We start from the raw sequence: 19,654 nt of genomic DNA on the forward strand, positions 1-19,654 counted from the left end.
GAGGCAATCCGCCACCAGGTTGTCTTTACCGGACACATGCTGAATGTCAGTGGTGAATTCTGAGATAAACGTCAACTGACGTTGTTGCCGAGCTGGCCACGGTTCGGCGGTCTTGGCCACAGTGAACGTTAGTGGCTTATGGTCCACAAAAGCCGTGAACGGACGTCCCTCTAGCAAGAACCGGAAATGGCGGATGGCCAGAAAAAGGGCCAGCAACTCCCGGTCGAACGTGCTGTACTTCCGTTCGTTTTGCCGCAGTTGACGGCTGAAAAACGCCAGCGGTTGCCACGTCCCATGCACCCACTGTTCCTGCACTGCGCCGATGGCGTAGTCTGACGCGTCGGTGGTAAGGGCGATGGTGGCACCTGGCAGCGGGTGCGCCAGCATGGTTGCGTTGGCTAAGGCGCCTTTTGTGTCGATGAATGCCCGGTCCATGTCGACCGTCCAGCTAATCGGATCCTTGCCGGACTTGCCCTTGAGGGCCTCGTACAGGGGCTGCATGAGCAGAGTTGCATTAGGGGCGAACTGGTGATAAAAATTTACCATCCCGAGGAACTCCTGCAAGGCCTTGATGGTCTGTGGGCGTGGGAACGAAGTAACTGCCTCCACCTTCGTTTGCAGGGGAATTGCGCCGTCCGATGTGATGCGATGGCCTAAGAAATCAATCTGCTGCAGGCTAAACTGGCACTTGGCCGGGTTGATGATCAAGCCGTGTTGACTGAGGCGGCTAAAGAGGGTGCGCAAATGGCAGATGTGCTCCTCTTTATTAGGGCTGGCGATGAGGATGTCGTTGAGGTAGACGAATAGAAACTTGAGGTCCAGAAGCACGGAGTCCATCAAGCGCTGGAAAGCCTGTGCAGCGTTCTTCAATCCAAATGGCATCCGCAGAAATTCAAACAGGCCGAATGGGGTGATGACTGCAGTTTTCGGGATGTCTTGCGGGTGTACGGGGACCTGATGGTAGCCACGGACAAGGTCGACTTTTGAAAAAATGGTATTTCCCGCCAAATGGGCAGAGAAATCCTGAATATGAGGGATCGGGTACCGATCAGGAGTAGTGGCATTGTTAGTCGCCGCAATGCCGTCATCCGCCGCCAGGTTTCGGAACAATGTGGAGAGGCGAAGACCAGGGACTATTCGACCAGCGAATAATCACTAGCCGCTCCATTGTGTCAAACTCCGCTTTCGCAGCCGCAAGCTTGCCAGGTTCAAGGCGCCGGGCCCGTGCGTAGACCAGGGAGCCAGTAGTGGTGATGTGATGTTCGACACCATGTTTCGTGGCCGTGGAAGAGAAAGTGGGTCTGGTCAGGTCTGGGAAATCTCCGAGGAGGCGAGTGAAGTCATCCGGAGGTGGGAACGCACAGGAGACAGTGCACGACACGGCGTTACCGTGGTGGCACGGGATGGAGTGAAAAGTGGCCACATTGATCAACCGGCGGTGCCGTACATCCACCAGGAGACCGCTGGCGCACAAAAAATCTGCCCCGAGGATGGCTTGAGAGACTTTGGCCGTGATGAAATCCCAGTAAAACCGCTGGCCGCCGAAGCACACCTGGACCCGCCGTCTTCAGAAGGTCCGAATGGCCCCATCATTAGCCGCCTCAAGAGAGGGGCTGTGCCCCCCGGCTTGTAGATCAAGATTTGACGCAGGTAGGATGCTGCACTGCGCCCCGGTGTTGCAGAGGAAACGTCGACCAGATAGGGAGTCGGTGATGAAGAGGAGTTTTCCCGAATTACCGATTGCCATCGCAGCCACGGGGCACTTGTTATAACCGGTCTTCTTTCGACAGGGTTGCTGCTGTTTTTTTTTTTGAGCGAAAAGCTGCAGGGAGGGCGGCAGCATCTTGCTTTCGCGCCAAAACGGGCGTGGTAGAAGCACAACCCCGCAGGTTGAGGGGCTGGAGCAGCGTCTGTGGGGGATGGGCGCCTCGTGGCAGCGCAGTACTGCTGTGTCACTGCGAAGATCTTGTCCGCTTCGGCAGCCAGCTCTGCGCAGTCTGTGACTTCCGACCTGGCTAGGGCAGCCTGAACCTGCTCTGGTAGCTGGCTGAGGAAGCATTCCGGTTCGGAGCCCAGGAGCATGAGCATTTGGCTCATGAGCTCGGACAGCTTGGAGTCCCCAAGGCCGGGCATAGCGAGCAGCCGGCGGGTGCGCTCCGACTTCGTGAGCCCGAAGACCTGTAACAACCGCGCCTTTATCGTTTCATACTTGCGATCTTCTGGTGGATTACCAAGCAGGCTGACGATCCGCGAGGCTGTGGCACTGTCGAGGGTGGAGACCACGTAACAGTAACGGGTCTGATCCGCAACGATGTTCCTGATTGCGAATTGGGCTTCAGCCTGGATGAACCACGCGGCTGGCTGTTGCTCCCAGAACTGTGGTAGCTACAAAGCAACGGCGTTCGATTCCATGTTCAGTAATTTCCACGAAAACCGTTCGCAAAAGTCGGGGTCACCAATGTAGGAATGTCTAGTTCCTATCCAAAAGACTGAGGTCCACTCAGGCGATCAAATGAACGAGGTTTAATGAAAACTAACAGAGTTTAACGGATAACTACAGGAGAACATCGAATATAGGTCTAGTCAGTTCGGAGGCTCCACGAGGACTGCTTGGGCAGTCCCGTGGCTGATGCCATGATGTCATCACGTTTTTCCCGCCGGTGGGGGATCACGTGATGAACGGCATGATGTCATCGCGTTTACCCGCGCTATTAAAGTGATCGCGCTCTGTACATGTAAACAGTGAAAACAAAGATACAGACTCAGGCTGTAGCTAACATATTATTAAAGGGAATTATATACAATTGATCAGAGTCCCTTCGTGGCTCCGCCACAAAATCATCTAATGAAGAAAAATAGATTTGTATAACTGACAGCTATTTATTTTAAAATGAGCTACTGTCTCTGCTGAAATAGCAGAGAGGAATTTCAGATGAACATATTATGTGTTCGTACGTTAATTATTATAGTTGGAGGAAAATTGTTTAAAGGAACAGATATTCTTCTACTTTCCCCAGTAGTCTGCTTACTATGCTCACAGTATATCGAGGATAACTTAATTCACAAAATAATGACTGCTACACCAAAAGGTGATTAATCTATCTATGAACTGTGCAAGATTTCAACGGAAATGAGTTTGATTAATTATACTTCACATAAGGTCTTAGAAATGCATCGTCCTTTATCTGAAATTCTTTTCATCTTGTTCCAGAAAATGTTGCTGTTATTGAGGATTAAAATTAGGCATATGGCAAGTACAGCTTGTCGTAAAGCTGGATTATACTTTTAATTCTGATTTTTTTTGGCATGATTAACACTTGAAGAATGTAAATTATTTTACTCAGTGCCAGCATGCTAACTGCTGGTAAGAAATACCTGCTAATAAATTATGGAGTTGGAAATGTTTACTACTTAACTGATAAATTAGTAAAATATATTGCTTTTGCAGCATTGATTGAGTTAATTCTGGAGACTAAGCAGAGTATAGGTGAATACTTTCAGGTCCACATCTAAATAATGCAGATGAGTTTTTGCTGAATAATAAAACTGTTTTAAGGTCTGAATGCTGTAATATATACATATATATATATATACACTTATTATTGAATCAGCCTTTTCTGTATGATTAATATACCCTGTGTTTTATTTCCAGAGTTGTTTCCTTAGCTCATATAAATCTTGGGCTTATTTTCCTTTTAAAAATGGATCACTATTATGAGGCAATACGCAGGTTTACAAATGCCTTAAAGGTTGAGCCAACTTCTACAAGAGCATATGTGTGTCGGGCAGAGGCGTATCATAAGGTATATAAGTACTTGAAACAAAATTGTTAAACTTGATTTTTGTGCCTCAGTTGACTACCTCTTTATCTCTATGTTTTTAAATTGATTAATTGCCATGAAAGTCCCATTTTTGATTCTTAATCAAAAGTTAGCTGACCTCACTCTGGACATGAGATACCTACATTTGGCCTCAGTGACCTTGAGCTATGTAAGGGGTAAATCACCCAGGGTTCCCTCTGCTGACCACTATCAACTAACTTTTAGAAGTGCACACGGTCAGGATGACAGTCAGCTGTGATATTTTCCATGGTTAAATAGCCTGCTGACACTATCTAGGCTCAAACATGAGAAGTAACCACGTGGCGACACCTGGTAGCCAATAGTATTTCAAGCTGGCAGCATTTTCTATTTGGTATTTGCTCTTCAGCATTTGCTGACAAAAATCAGCAAGGTCTCCCCATGGTGCTATTGGTTAAAGCTCTTTTATACCAACATGGTTAAAAGATCAGGATGCACAGGCGCTTGTGACCAAATAAAAGGCACATAGATTTGGAAAAGCTCTACCTATCCAGGCACTCAGGCTAGCTCCGAGCCAATCACCACCTTTATTTTCTCTGATCAGTTTCCATTAAGCTCCAACCTCTTCAATCTCATTTTGCAGTTACCTTAGATTTTACTGCACTCCACAATTCTGGTTGATTTTTTCTTTTTGCTGTTATTTTGATGCAGTTTGATGCTTAGTGCACCTGTTCCTGTTTAATGCAGTGGTTGCTATGATTTGTGCCATTTCTCTCTGTAATTACATTAACAATGGTGGCTGCACACACCAGGTATTGCAAAATTAACCACACACAAAAATTGTATTTAAATACCATAATGCACAACAAAGGTCAATAAAAACACACCACCTTTATTGTAAAGAAAACTGAGCTTATCTCAACAATTTCTAAAAAAGAAAATTCTGCAACTGTTAAAAAAACAAAAAGGTTTTTTTAAATTTTCTGATACAAATAGTCATTTCAAACATTTGAAAGCTGTCTGAAAAGAACCAGGGTCCTTAAAATTCTTGGGCCACAATCTCGGTAGTTACAAAGGGATCATGCCCGTTAGTGCCTTCTACACTGACCCTGCTCGACTATGTAACATCAGTGGGAAGGCACTTAATTTGCATGGGCCTGGTGGACAGCTGAGCCAGTATGGGTGCAACTTGGGCACTCACCAAGAAACTCTAGTGCCTGGCTACTTTCCGGGATCAAGAGCACTTCCTTGGCCTGAACACCCAGACCCCCATTTGCGTTCTTCTGGGTCCCAGTATGCCTCGTCTTACTTTGCGTACCAACTTCCAACCTTACGTTTAGTGCCACTGAGGTTGGGGAAGCGGAACCCCCCAGTGTAGGCTGGCCCCACTCTGGATCCACCCTTTACAAGGTTGAGTGGGATCTCCCAACATAAGCCGGGACCTGGTGTATCTAGGTTCCTGCCTACTTCCTGGCTATTTTACCAGAGTTATGGGTGCGAGTGATGGGTAAATTCAGCTCCCAAGTTAAGATGCCCTCCCCACCTTGCAGCCTACAGTGCTTGTTTTCCTGCCACTAGCTGATTGCTATCATCTCTTCTTCGTGCTGCTCCCTCTATTTTGACTGTTTCTCATGGACCTCCATTACTAGGTCTCATCATCCATGGGAGCATCCAGTACCTCTATCTACCCTATCAGTCCCCTTAAGGGGAACTGATAGGGTAGATAGAGAGAAACTGTTTTCACTGGTTGGGGAGTCTAGGACTAGGGGGCATAGTCTAAAGATTAGAGCCAGGCCTTTCAGGAGTGAAGTTAGGAAACATTCTGCACAAAAAGAGTGATAGAAGCTGGAACTCTCTTCCTCAAATGGCAATTGCTGCTAGGTAAATTAATAATTTAAAGCTGAGATTGGTAGATTTTTGTTAACCAAAAGTATTAAGGGATATGGGCCAAAGCGAGTATATGGAGTTAGGTCACAGATCAGCCATGATCTCATTGAATGGCGGAACAGGATCGAGGGACTAAATTACCTACTCCTGTTCCTATGTTCCTAGAAACCTGGTTACCTCACAGTTAACGCCCCAGTTTAGCTCGCTACAGTGTTGTGACAATTAATTGGTTTGGTCTCCATGCAGTTTGCTTGAGGGAGGAGCCAAGCCATTTAGTTCAAAGGCAAACATTTATTCAGATATCTGTGGCTCACTTTACACTATTCTATTTTCTTAAAAATATATTTTTTGATTTGCACTTATTTTTAAGATTTAAATGTATGTAAACTATGGGGTAGATTTTCCGCTTTGGGCGCAATCAGCAAATTGTGCCCAAAATTGCGCTGGTTAGGTTACAGTTTGAGTTTCATCTAAAATTAATTTGCATAATCACAAATGTAAAATCTTCCATGAACCAGCGCAATCAAGCAGCACAATAGTACATAATTGTTTATTTCTTTTTCTTTGCACTATAAAATATTCATTGATGTATTTAAGAGAAGTAACCTGGTGCAGTTTTATTAATACAGCTGGAAATGGCTTTATCACTAAATATAAGCATTTTTAATAAGAGTGTCTAGTCCACCACCTGTGAGTAACCTGATTTTATGTCACTGAAAAATGACTTAAAAAACTACTCATTTACTCGTTTCATTGGTGTCCACTGGTCAGTAGTAAATTAAATATTTTTGACATGAAAAACTTTTAAAACATGCCTACTAGTACCTGTGCACCTAAAAATAATGAGCACAATTTGAAGAACCTTCCCCAACCAATGCAATCGACAAAAACTTGCAATATCAACCTGGGAGTGTGGCCAGTTTTGTGGGTGGGGCCTGATCTGGGCAAATTGAATCTTAAACCAATGTAAAAGATCGTGGCAAAACCCTAAAGTAAGTAGTTTTGGGTGTAACTCACTTACGCTTAAAATTCACTTTTGCGCTGGTTCAGCCGATTGGCTGGAATCTGGGAGCAAAACTAGTGGAAAGAAGCGGAAATTCTACCTCTACATATTTTGTGAGGGAAAGTTGTGAAGAAGAAGTAAAAAAACCTTTTTGGCTAACAAAATTTCAAATGAACTAATGATGATCAGTGACATGTTATATAATTGAATTTTTTGTGGCAGGTCCATAATCTGAAAAGTGCATTGAAGGATATAACATGCGCCATCCACCTTCAGCCTCAAACACAGTACCTCTACCTGTTAAGGTGAGAATAAAGGATAATTTTTTGTTGTTGCAATGTCTTCATCTATATATATAAAAGGATACATCTGTCTGTCTGTCATTCCGTCTGTCTGTATTGAATTAACTCGAAAGTTATAGAGCGTACCTACACGTGTGTTACGTTGAAAGAAAGCTGACGATTCCAGAACCGTCCTAAGCATATTTACGTTTCGGCCGGACAAAAATTGCGCCCGCGGTATCCAAAAAACGTTCAACATTCCGCTCATTATCCGCTCATTAGCATCGAGTGACGTCGAGGTCGACCAATCGTACGGCGGGTTCCTGGCGCGTGCGGCTGGGCCCTCCTACGGTCGAGTGACGGGACGATTGACCAATCCTACGCTTCGGTGACCTGACGGTCCACCAATCGGTGCGTGTGTGGGCGGGCCTTATCGTTCTGAACCGAGGTGAGTCGCCGCCATCTTGATTCCAAACTTTTCCTTTCTTTTTCCTGCTTTCTGCGTGTTTCTTTTCAAATCTACATTTCCAGCAAAAAAAAAGTTGCTTTTAAAAGACAAATTGTTTTTTAAAAAAGTTAATTAATTTGTAAATCTTTTGTCTAACCTCGATAATTTTCCTACCTTTCACCGTTTTTCCAGGCCTCAAAGCCTCGGCGTCTGTTGACCAGCCACGCCTGAGCTAGGCGCCTCCCGTCGCGATCTTTGTGAAGGCTGGAGGGGGCGGGCCTGAGCCGAGCGTCACCACCGCCGCCATCTTAGTAAAGGCGGGCGGGGCGGGAGTCAGCGTCCGCGTCATCTTCTGCCCGGAGCGCGACTTGAGTCCGGCCGGGCCTCACGCGGTAGGTTGCGCGGCGGCGTGTCTCTGGTCTTGAAGCCGGCTCAGGCGGGGACATCGGGAGATCGCGGGGGCGGGACATCGGGAGATCGTGGGGGCGGGACATCGGGAGATCCGGGGGCGGGACATCGGGGGGCGGGACATCGGGAGATCGGGGGACGGGAGATCGGGGGGCGGGAGATCGGGGGGCGGCACATCGGGAGATCGCGGGGCGGGACATCGGGAGGTGGGGCTCGGGGCGGCACATCGGGAGATCGCGGGGCGGGACATCGGGAGATCGCGGGGCGGGACATCGGGGATCGGGAGATCGGGGCGGGGCTCGGGGGCTCCCCACCTCTCCCCCCCTCCCCTCCCCTCCCCCCCTCCTCCCCCCTTCCCCCCTCCCCTTCCTCCCCCCTCCCCTTCCCCCTCCCCTTCCTCCCCCCTCCCCTTCCCCTCCCTTCCCCCTCCCTCCCTCCCCCCTCCCTCCCCTCCCTTCCCCTCCCCCCTCCCTCCCCTCCCTTCCCCCTCCCCCCTCCCTCCCCCTTCCCCCCCTCCCTCCCCCCCTTCCCCCTCCCCCCTCCTTCCCCCTCCCCCTCCCTGTCGCTGTCTCTCTTCCCCCCAGTCACCCTCTCTCTTGCCCCCCAGTCGCGCTCTCTCTTGCCCCCCAGTCGCGCGCTCTCTCTCTCTCTCTCTTCCAACAACAACATGCCCTCGAAAAAGCCTCGGCACCGCCGGGCACTCCAGCTAGTAGTGTTATAAAGCAGTTCATTAACTGCTTCATAACACTATGAAGACATTGCAACTCAGATCTTTATAGATATGGCTGTTTCCTAGCTTTCATACCAAGAATTTTAATTTACACCATGGGTATTCAACCTATGACATAATATCCATGAGACAGAATGATTTTGCTTCATATATAGGTATAGCAGAGTGTGCTGACTGTTGCCATTCTGTTTCCTTTACGCATGCACAATAGAAAATAAGAATTATGTTAACCAACGAAAATTGTTCCTGCACTCGGCCATGATAATAACCATAGAACAATTGGCCCTGAAAGTTCACATTGTTTTCAGTGTTAAAATTGTGACAACTCACTTGACTGGGCAGCAAATTGGGATAGAAGCCATGGCATTCAGCATAGACTGGGGAGCTTCATTAAAAGGCGTGACGGTGGATAGGCAATGACTAACACATTCCTTTCTGGTGCAAAAACACAAAAGGAAAAGCGGCCCAACGATGGCTAACAAAAGAAATTAAGGATAGTATTAGATCTAAAGAGGAGCCATATAAAGTTGCCAGAAAAAGTAGCACGCCTGAGGATTGGGAGCAGTTTAGAGTTCAGCAAAAAAGGACCAAGAGATTGATTAAGAGGGGAAAAATAGAGTATGAGAGTAAACTTTCAAGGAACATAAAAGCGGATTGTTAAAGCTTCTACAAGTATGTAAAAAGAAAAAGATTAGTGAAGACAAATGTAGTCCCTTACAGTCCTAAATGGCTGACCCCATATTCTGAGACTGTGACCCCTGGTTCTAGACTCCCCAGCCAGGGAAAACATTCTCCCTGCATCTACCCTGTCAAGCCCTGTAAGAATTTTGTATGTTTCAATGAGATCACTTCTCATTCTTCTAAACTCTAGAGAATATAGGCCTAGTCTACTCAATCCCTCCTCATAGGACAATCCCCCCATCCCAGGAATCAGTCTGGTGAACCTTCTTTGCACTCCCTCTATGGCAAGTATATCCTTCCTTAGGTAAGGAGCCAAAAACTGTATACAATACTCCAGGTGTGGTCTCACCAATGCCCTATATACTGTAATTGCAGTAAGAGGTATACTCAAATCCTTTTGTAATAAAGGCCAACATACCATTTGCTTTCCTAATTGCTTGCTGTACTTGCATATTAACTTTCAGCGATTCGTGTACAAGGACACCCAGGTCCTTCTGAACATCAACATTTCCCAGTCTCTCACCATTTAAAAAATACTCTGCTTTTCTATTTTCCTACCAAAGTGGATAACTTCACATTTCTCCACATTATATTCCATTTGCCATGTTCTTGCTCACTCGCTTAACGGGCTGGATTTTGTGAATGGAGGCGAGTTGGAGGCGGGACTGCTGCTTGTCATGTCAATGTCCCGCCTCCATACTCGCCTGACCAATCAGAGGGATTTTCCCCTGATTGAACTTGTTAAGCCCTCCCTGCAGGCTCAGCAGGCTAATTAGGGAGGAAGTCACTGACAGATCACATCAACATCAGACGTGCTATCTGTCAAGACTTCTTGAAAGAAGGAATGACAGCGTTTGACAGCTCTGTGAAGCTGTCAAACACTGACATTCTCTTTAGTTTGATGAGTCTTTGTGGTGAGGACTTATCAAACCTTTCAACTTTGTAAATTTCACATGTCTGTAGGATCGGTGGATCCAACAGCCATGATGTGAAATTGACAAGGAGAATGTCGGCTCTCCCCATCCAGCACGGCTAAAGGCTGTAGAAAGAAAACAAGGTAAGCGCACACTTTTTTAAACTTATCACTCACCTTACATACTTACTACTCCACACTTGCACCCAACACTCACCTCTACACCTTACTTCCAGGTGCCTCTGACCACCGCAGACCTCCTCCACGTCTCCTCCAACCCGACGGGGTTCTCCGAGGTCGTGAAGGCAAAATGGCACTAATCCTTTTTTCCACCTGTTAACTACCTGTTAACAGGCAGTTAAAAGGATTAAATGCCTTTCCCGCCTCCAGGAGATGGGACCCGAAGCTGCACATCCTCCCGCCTCCTGGCAAAAGGGCACGGAGGCGGGATGGGGGCGGGTTTGCCATCCACCCCCACTTCCTCCGATTTTACTGGCTGTCCTGCCTCCATGCCTGCCTCCTTGGAGCTTGGAAAATCCAGCCCAACCTGTCTATATCCCCTTGCAGCCTCCTCACAACTTACATTCCCACCTGGCTTTGTATCATCAGTAAACTTGGATATATTACATTTGGTCCCCTCATCCAAATCATTGATATAGATTGTAAATAGCTGAGGCCCAAACACTGATCCTTGTGGTATCCCACTAGTTACTGCCTTCACACATGAGTGGTTTGTATAATAATCTTTATTACAGTGACTGATTTGGTCTTCCCTTTATATTAAATTACATGCAAATAATACAACCTGTTTCCCAGGCTCTGATTACCACTGAGAACACACTCTGATGTCAGAGAACAACATAAGTCCTGGAGTGACCAGTTCCTGACCTCCAGGCCCTCCATGTGGCTGCATTGCTCCTGACCCTCGAGAACACTCTACCTTAAAGGGGACCTCGTTGCATTCTTATACTATAATACAACCTTGGCCTATACTTACGTAATACGCAGATATGTAATACATAGATTGCACGTTTAGCTGAGGCCACATTTTTATGTGTTTACCCAGCCTATAATCTTTTCAGCCTTTTCCTCTGTGCTACCAGCTTTGTTTGCCATACAGTAAGTGCTTAGGCCAAATGTTTATCCCATTCTCTCCCCCCTTGCATTTCCAAACTGTCTGTTATTCAGATATAGAGACAAGATTCAGAGGGTCCGTCACTGGGTGAAGCACTGGACACTCGTGAAAATGAGGACCTGTGAGTGGAAGAGTGCCTCTACAGAAACATCTATCCTTGGTTGAGGGACCTAAGAACCTAGATCTTAGGGACTTAGTTTTCAAAAGAACAATAGAAACATAGAAACATAGAAGATAGGAGCAGGAGTAGGCCATTCGGCCCTTCGAGCCTGCTCCGCCATTCAATGAGATCATGGCTGATCATCCAAATTCAGTACCCTGTCCCTGCCTTCTCCCCATATCCCTTGATCCCTTTAGCCTCAAGAAATATATCCAACTCTTTCTTGAATATATTTAATGAACTGGCCTCCACTGCCCTCTGTGGCAGAGAATTCCACAGGTTCACCACTCTCTGGGTGAAGAAATTCCTCCTCATTTCAGTCCTAAATGGCTTACCCCTTATCCTTAGACTATGACCCCTGGTTCTGGACTCCCCGGCCATCAGAAACATCCTTTCTGCATCTAGTCTGTCCAGACCTGACAGAATTTTATAGGTTTCGATGAGATCCCCTCTCAATCTTCTAAACTCCAGTGAGTATAAGCCCAATTGACACAATCTCTCCTCGTACGTCATTCCTGCCATCCCAGGTATCAGCCCGGTGAATCTTCGCTGCACTCCTTCCATGGCAAGAACATCCTTCCTCAGGTAAGGTGACCAAAACTGCACACAATACTCAAGGTGCGGTCTCACCAAGGCCCTGTACAACTGCAGCAAGACATCCTTGTTCTTGTACTTGAACCCTCTTGCTACGAAGGCCAACATACCATTTGCCTTCTTAACCGCCTGCTGCACCTGCATGCTTACCTTCAGCGACTGGTGCACAAGAACACCTAGGTCTCTTTGCACTTCCCCTTCTCCCAATCTATTGCCATTCAAATAATAATCTGCCTTCCTGTTTTTGCCGCCAAAGTGGATAACCTCACATTTATCCACATTATAGTGCATTTGCCATGTTTCTGCCCAATCACCCAACCTGTCCAAATCGTACTGGAGTTTCATGACATCCTCCTCACAGCATACCCTCCCACCCAGCTTTGTGTCGTCTGCAAATTTGGAGATATTACATCCAATTCCCTCGTCCAGATCATTAATATATATTGTGAACAGCTGGGGTCCTGGGACCGATCCTTGCGGTACCCCACTAGTCACTGCCTGCCACTCGGAAAATGACCCATTTATTCCAACTTTTTGCTTTCTGTCCGCCAACTAGTTCTCTATCCAAGTCAATACCTTGCCCCCAATCCCATGTGCCTCAATTTTGCATGCTAACCTCTTATGCGGGACCTTATCGAAAGCCTTCTGAAAGTCCAAATACACCACATCCACTGGTTCTCCCTTATCTATTTTACCAGTTACATCCTCAAAAAATTCCAGATTAGTCAAGCATGATTTACCTTTTGTAAATCCATGTTGACTTTGTCCGATCCTGTCACTGCTTTCCAAGTGCTCTGCTATTACATCTTTTATAATGGACTCTAGCATTTTCCCCACTACCGATGTCAGGCTTACCGGTCTATAATTCCCCGCTTTTTCTCTGCCACCTTTTTTGAATAGTGGGGTAACATTAGCTACCCTCCAATCCATGGGTACTGTTCCAGAGTCTATTGAGTTCTGGAAGATGACCAGCAATGCATCTACTATTTCTAGGGCCACTTCCTTAAGTACCCTGGGATGTAGATTATCAGGCCCTGGGGATTTATCGGCCTTCAGTCCCATCAATTTCCCTAACACCATTTCCCTACAAATACTGATATCTTTCAGTTCCACCCTTTCATCAGACCCTGGCCTAGAAATTCGGTGGGGTTAGCGCCCAATTAGAGGCGTTAGAGGGTCTTGCGCCGGAATTATAGCTGGTAACGAAATTGCGTTGGGCCCTACCATCGGCGTTAGCCGGTAGCGCTGCGCCGGCACCGATGATGTCATCGGTGTGCGCAGCGTCCCGGTTGCCGTGGTAACCCGGCCCCAAGCCCAAATTCAGTTGCGGCCGCCTCGCCCGTGGCAGCCGCAACCAACGATTGTTGAAAGGGATGTTACACACCTTTGCGCCGGCGCATAAAGGTGGAGCGGCGGCCGGCCGCTTTCCCGGCGGCCGCCTGCCCGCACCTCCCTCCCCGGACTCCTCCACCACCCCCCCGCGGCACTGATGTGTGTGGCCCGCGAGCCCGGCTCTTCCCCGAGGTGCCGGGCTCATTTGTCGGGCGAATCGACCGGCCAGCGGTCGGCTGCAGGCAGCTCCTCCTTAACAGAAGGAGGAGGCCTGCAGTACCCCAGCCTGCCGCACCGCCTCGGGTGCCGCAGCGGGGGATTAGCGCCTGAAAACTGCACTGAACGCCCATAGTGAGGCGCAAAAACCCTCCATTAGCGCCCGCCGCCGTCTGGGCCCGGGGCAACCGAATTTTCGTCGGGCGCAGCGGCATTAACGCCGGCGCAAAATTTCAGTCGCTAAAGCCCCGGCGGACCCACAACCGAATTTCTAGGCCCCTATGTTCCGCGGTATTTCTGGGAGGTTATTTATGTCCTCCTTTGTGAAGACAGAACCAAAATATGTATTTAGCTGGTCTGCCATTTCTTTGCTCCCCATTATAAATTCCCCTGATTCTGACTGCAAGGGACCTATGCTTGACTTCACCAATCTTTTCCTCTTTACATATCTATAAAAGCTTTTACAGTCAGTTTTTATGTTGCCTGCAAGCTTACTCTCATATTCTATTTTCCCTTTCTTAATTAATCCCTTTGTCCTCCTTTGTTGAATCCTAAACTGCTCCCAATCCTCAGGATTATTGCTTTTTCTGGCCAATTTGTATGTCCTCTCCTTGGATCTTATGCTATCCCTAATTTCCCTTGTTAGACACAGTTGAGTCACCTTTTTTGTTTTATTTTTATGCCAAACTGGGATGAACAACTTCTGTAGTTCATCCATTCGGTCTTTGAATGTTTGCCATTGCCTATCCACTGTCAACCCTTTGCGTGCCATTCCCCAATCAATCCTACCCAATTCGCTCCTCAGACCATCGTAGTTTCCTTTATTTAAATTGAGGACCCTAGTCTCTGAGTCAACTACTTCATTCTCCATCTTAATGAAGAATTTGATCATATTATGATCGCTCCGACCCAAGGGGCCTCGTACAACAAGATTGCTAATTAATCCTTTCTTGTTACATAATACCCAGTCTAAAATGGCCTGCTCTCTGGTTGGTTCCTCGACATATTGGTCCAGGAAACCATCCCGTAAACACTCCAGGAATTCCTCCTCCACAGTATTGTTACTAATTTGGTTAGCCCAATCTATATGTAGATTAAAGTCACCCATGATGACTGCTGTGCCCTTATTGCACGCTTCTTTAATTTCTTCAATGATTCGTGAGTATTGATCTCATGTAGAGTCAATGAGGATGGTTTCCATGCATATGGGTGGGATGATGGACAAATGGGAGCAGTCCACTAACCACATTTGCAGCATTTTGCGGAAAATTCCCACGACCTGCAGAGCACCCTGGAAACAGTAATAGCCTGGGAGATTTGTGCAGTATCAAGATGCCAAGAACAGCTTCTAAGGATGTTTTTGGCATCTGGAGTGATAGCTAACTCTGCGTTAGTAGATGCCTGAACACCACACTTACACAGAAATTCCAAGATCTGGTTGGGACTACCTGATCTGTTATGACACCAAACAGTAATACCTCAGAGCCTGTGGGCTGCAAAGAATGGGTGCAGATGTAGTTGTTTCTCCAGAGAGTGGCATTGAGCCCATTTCTTTAAGGCTGTCTCCAATGTCTACACATGAGGGAGCTTCAGACATGGGCCTGGCAACTTTTGCCATTGCAGCCTTATTTCATTCAGAGCATCTTGTAACTGTGGTAGATTACGAGCTTGAGCAAGTAACTTAGCTGGCACAAAAAGTAGACATGATCTTAAGAAGCAGATAGGGTGATTGGAATTTTTGGCACTTTTTGGTTAATGTTTTTCTGTAAAGTAAACACACCTTGGGTGCCTAAAATTCTGAGTTCATTTCTGCGTATGCTTTCAACTTTTAGGGGTTTGGATGATGGCAGGGGAACTGTGAACTTCTCTATATGAAGAAACTTGGCAGATGTCTTTGTCAATGAGGGACTTTGTGCGGCAGGTGTGAAGTAACTTTATTTGATGAGTCAACCTTTATTTATTGATGACATTGGGCTACCTTCTTCCATGTCGTCATTCTCTTCCTCTTCATAACATAAGAATAAAAGGATTTCCATTGGGAAATTCATGTCCCCAGTACAAATCAATACTTTTGAGCAGTGCTGAGTAAAACTAGCACCAAAAGTCCTGAATGAACCCACAAAGCACTAAAGAGATTGATATGCAGGTCAAAGACTAGTAGTAATTACTTCAGGCAGGTTTGAGGTGGAAGTTGAGGAAATGGGTCAGAACAGTTCGACACAGCCCCTTGATCCCATTCACATGAATCAGATCGGGCTCCCACCAAGCCTTAATGGGCACTGGAATTATTTTGGGAGGATGATTCTTGTGCAGTTTTTTTAGCAGTGGTTTTGAGGTCATAGCCCTTTACTACATTTCAACCTCCAGTCTGTCCTAATACTGGTGGTAATTCAGAGCCGAATCCATCCAATGGTTTTAGCGAGATTTCCTAGTCCATTGGAGCAACTTTGCCAACTTGTACTTGCACCCATTTCCTTTTATCCCACTCTTCCAAAATAAACGTGATTTATATATTGGCCCAGAAATTCGGGTCGGGGGCTTCCCGCGGGTGCAAGCCCCCGACCTGCACTTACCTTGCGCGCCGGCCGTTGTGCTGTGGGCCCCCGTGGAATTCCGATCCTGGGCCTGCTCCAGCTGCCGGCACACAGTGCTTGCGTATCCCAGGGGCGCAGTTAGTTCGATGCGTCCCCTGGGATCACGTGGGCCATGGAGAGCAGGGAATGCGCCATTCATAAGATTGACAGGAAGAGCTGTCAAAACTTATAAATACTACGGCCCCAAAATAGCACTAAATCTTCAAATAATTTTTTTATTAAATCACATTTTTTAAATAAACTATAAATTACATGAAATAACTATTTTAAACAATAATTTAAATTTTTGAAAAAAATAATTTTATTTTCTAACGGGGCTAAAAATAAACTTACCTTGCTTTAAAGTATTTAAAAATAATAAACCTGTGGAAAAAATGTTTTAATTTTAATTAATTCACCACTTACCTTGTAAAAAGTAGGCCTTATGCCTGCTTTTTACATGTCTAACTTCTGGAGACTTACCCTCCCGGGAAAACCTGTAAAAAAGACCTAAGTTTGATGCGCACGCGCAGCCTCTCTCGTGCACGCGTTCGACCTCTGAACCTCTTCGTTCAGGGGAACGGAAGTGCCGGTTTCCCGCGCATGCGCAGTGCATGCAAGAAACCGGCACTTCCATTGGGCCTATGGGTGAGTACCCCGTGCGTACTCACCCGTGGAGACCCGAAGTTCTGGGCCATTGTGTATTTGAAAAAGCATCACTGATTAATGCAGAAATATAGGGCTTTGTTTATAATTTTATATTTTACTGCAGTGTATCATTTAGTACACCGGTGCCATGATTAGTTTGAGTTTCAGTTCAGTCTAAGCTAAACTGACAATCGGACATGTATAGTTGCTATACAAGGATTGGTTACTTATTTAATGCTTTCAAACTGTCTGCAGTTTGTTTTGTAGCCACATGATGGAGACTGTAACAAATAAATCCCTTTCATTGTTTGGATTGCTTTAAAAACAATCGGATAGTTCATCTGCTACACTCAGCAGAGGGTATACCGGAAGATCTACATGCATATCAGAGGATGTTTAAGTTTCAGGAACAAAGACATGCTCCAAATGCTGTGCTGCAGAGATCTTTAATGGGCACATGATATTGGGTTGATGAGAATCAAGCTGCTGCATGAACTGTGAATCATAGGGGGAGAAATTCGGCTGCTTTGTGCCTCCCATTAGCGCCGGGGGGGCGGGACGGTGACGGTGTGCTAAGGGGATAGTGATCGGGCACGGCGAATTCAGCGATGTCCGCAAACTTCCCCGCCGGTTTAGCGCTGGCACTAACATTTACCACCTCGCCCTCTAGCATCTTGCAGATCGTGACGTCATAAAGTGCGCAGCGCCCCATTACTGCCCCAGATGTGAAATTGCATCCCGCCCCCTGCTCTATTGCTGGGCATCAGCAACGGCAGCAACAGGAGGCATTGTCACCTTGGCTGGCCACTTGGGGAGCGCTAGTTAAAGGCAGTGGTTTTCAGGTAGGCCAAACTTTATTCTTTGCACCAGTCTTGTGCCTGCTGAAAGTTTTCGATGCTTTATTGCTGCGAGATGTCCAAGCCCTCCACTCTCTGAGAGTGGGGCTGTAATGGCAGTCACGCAGGTCGCCTGGCAACACAGAACTGAGCAGAAGTATGTTGTGCACCATCATTGGCCCTTCCCTTTAAGCGAGGGGAGCAGCCTCCGATGCCGGTATCTTTGCACTCCACATTGTTCAGCGCTCTGCCACTACCACCCCGCTCTCGCACTTTAGCGCCCTAAGAGAAGTGGTTAGCGCTTGATTTAGGACTCCACTTCCCTCTTAGAGCACTAAATCTCAATTTCCCGGGACCTGAAAATGATTATCGCCTGGCAATACTTTTCCGAGATTTCAAAAGTTATTGCCCCAAACGGGGCATAGTGGAATTTCTAGCCCATAGAATTATACAAACTTACAGCATAGAAGGAGGCCATTTGGCCCATCGTGCCTATGCTGACTCTTTGGAAGAGCAGTCATGCTTTGTCCCACACCCCTGCTTTTTGTCCATAACCCTGCAAATTCCTCATCCTCAAGTACCTGCCCAACTCCATTTTAAAATTATTTATGGAATCAGCTCCACCACCTTTATAATACACTAGCTGGGGGAGCCCGGCTTTGCCAGGGCTGTTTTGGGCCGGGCGGTTTAAATCGAGTGCCAGGCTTTGGGGCCTCTCTGTGTCCCTCTGTGAATCTGGTGCCAGGCAACATTTTAAATCGAGTCCCAGGCTTTTGGGCCCTGTCTCTGTGTCCCTCTCTCAATCTGCTGCCAGGCAACATTTCTACCTTTTAATACCTTGAAAGATGAAAGTGAAAGTACTTATAAAACGTTTTTGGTAAATCTTGTTATTTTTAAAAGAGATACTAACTTTTTCAAAGCTGGATGATCAAAGTAGTTTGAGCTGGAAGCTGAAGTAATGGCAGTGAAACAATGGCTGCCAGATCCCTGAGATGAAAACGATTAGTCCTGCCCACACACACACACCGATTGGCCAACCATCAGGGGACTGTACTGTAGGATTGGTCAATCGTGACGGCACAGGATTGGTCGAACCTTGACGTCAGTCAATCAATGCTAAGTAGCAGATAATGAGTTTAATTTTGAAGGTTTTTTGCATAAGGCGCGAACAATTTTCGTCCGACCGAAAAGTAAATACGCTTACGACCGTCCCGGAACCGTAAGCTTTCTTCTGAGGTAACGCGCGCGTAGGTACGCTCTATAACTTTTGAGCGCATAACCGGACAGACGCACACCCGAGGACAGACAGGCAGATCGACTCATTTATATATATAGACTAGCTGAAGTGCCCGGCGGTGCCGAGGGTCTTTTGAGGGCATGTTGTTGTTGGAAGAGAGAGAGAGAGCGACTGAGGGGGGGAGAAGAGAGAGAGCGACTGGGGGGGGGGGGGAAGAGAGAGAGCGACTGGGGGGGAAGAGAGAGAGCGACTGGGGGGGGGAAGAGAGAGAGCGACTGGGGGGGAAGAGAGAGAGCGACTTGGGGGGGGAAGAGAGAGAGCGACTGGTGGGGAAGAGAGAGAGCGACTGGGGGGGAAGAGAGAGAGAGCGACTGGGGGGAAAGAGAGAGAGAGAGCGACTGGGGGGAAGAGAGAGAAGAGAGCGACTGCGGGGGAAGAGAGCGCGACTGGGGGGAAGAGAGAGCGCGACTGGGGGGAAGAGAGAGCGCGACTGGGGGGGAAGAGAGAGCGCGACTGGGGGGGAAGAGAGAGCGTGACTGGGGGGGAAGAGAGCGCGACTGGGGGGAAGAGAGAGCACGACTGGGGGGGAAGAGACAGCGCGACTGGGGGGGAAGAGAGAGCGCGACTGGGGGGGAAGAGAGAGCGCGACTGGGGGGGAAGAGAGAGCGCGACTGGGGGGGAAGAGAGAGCGCGACTGGGGGGGAAGAGAGAGCGCGACTGGGGGGAAGAGAGAGAGCGACGGGGGGAAGAGAGAGAGCGACGGGGGGAAGAG

The 19,654-nt window shown here is 47.4% G+C and overlaps 1 protein-coding gene across 2 annotated transcripts in view; it reads left to right on the plus strand.

Annotated features, from left to right (window-relative positions):
- ttc6 (tetratricopeptide repeat domain 6) overlaps positions 1 to 19,654 on the plus strand; it is a 649,897-nt gene that overhangs the window by 440,185 nt on the left and 190,058 nt on the right. For both annotated transcript variants that reach the window (XM_086003340.1, XM_086003341.1), the window contains exons 18-19: positions 3,653 to 3,803; positions 6,913 to 6,995. In XM_086003340.1, coding sequence (XP_085859466.1) covers positions 3,653 to 3,803; positions 6,913 to 6,995 — 234 coding nt within the window. The remainder of the gene's footprint in view (positions 1 to 3,652; positions 3,804 to 6,912; positions 6,996 to 19,654) is intronic.

This window comes from Somniosus microcephalus, chromosome 12, assembly GCF_052327205.1.
Source record: "Somniosus microcephalus isolate GS21.2 chromosome 12, FLI_Smic_1.0, whole genome shotgun sequence".
In the NCBI taxonomy this organism is placed as follows: domain Eukaryota; kingdom Metazoa; phylum Chordata; class Chondrichthyes; order Squaliformes; family Somniosidae; genus Somniosus; species Somniosus microcephalus.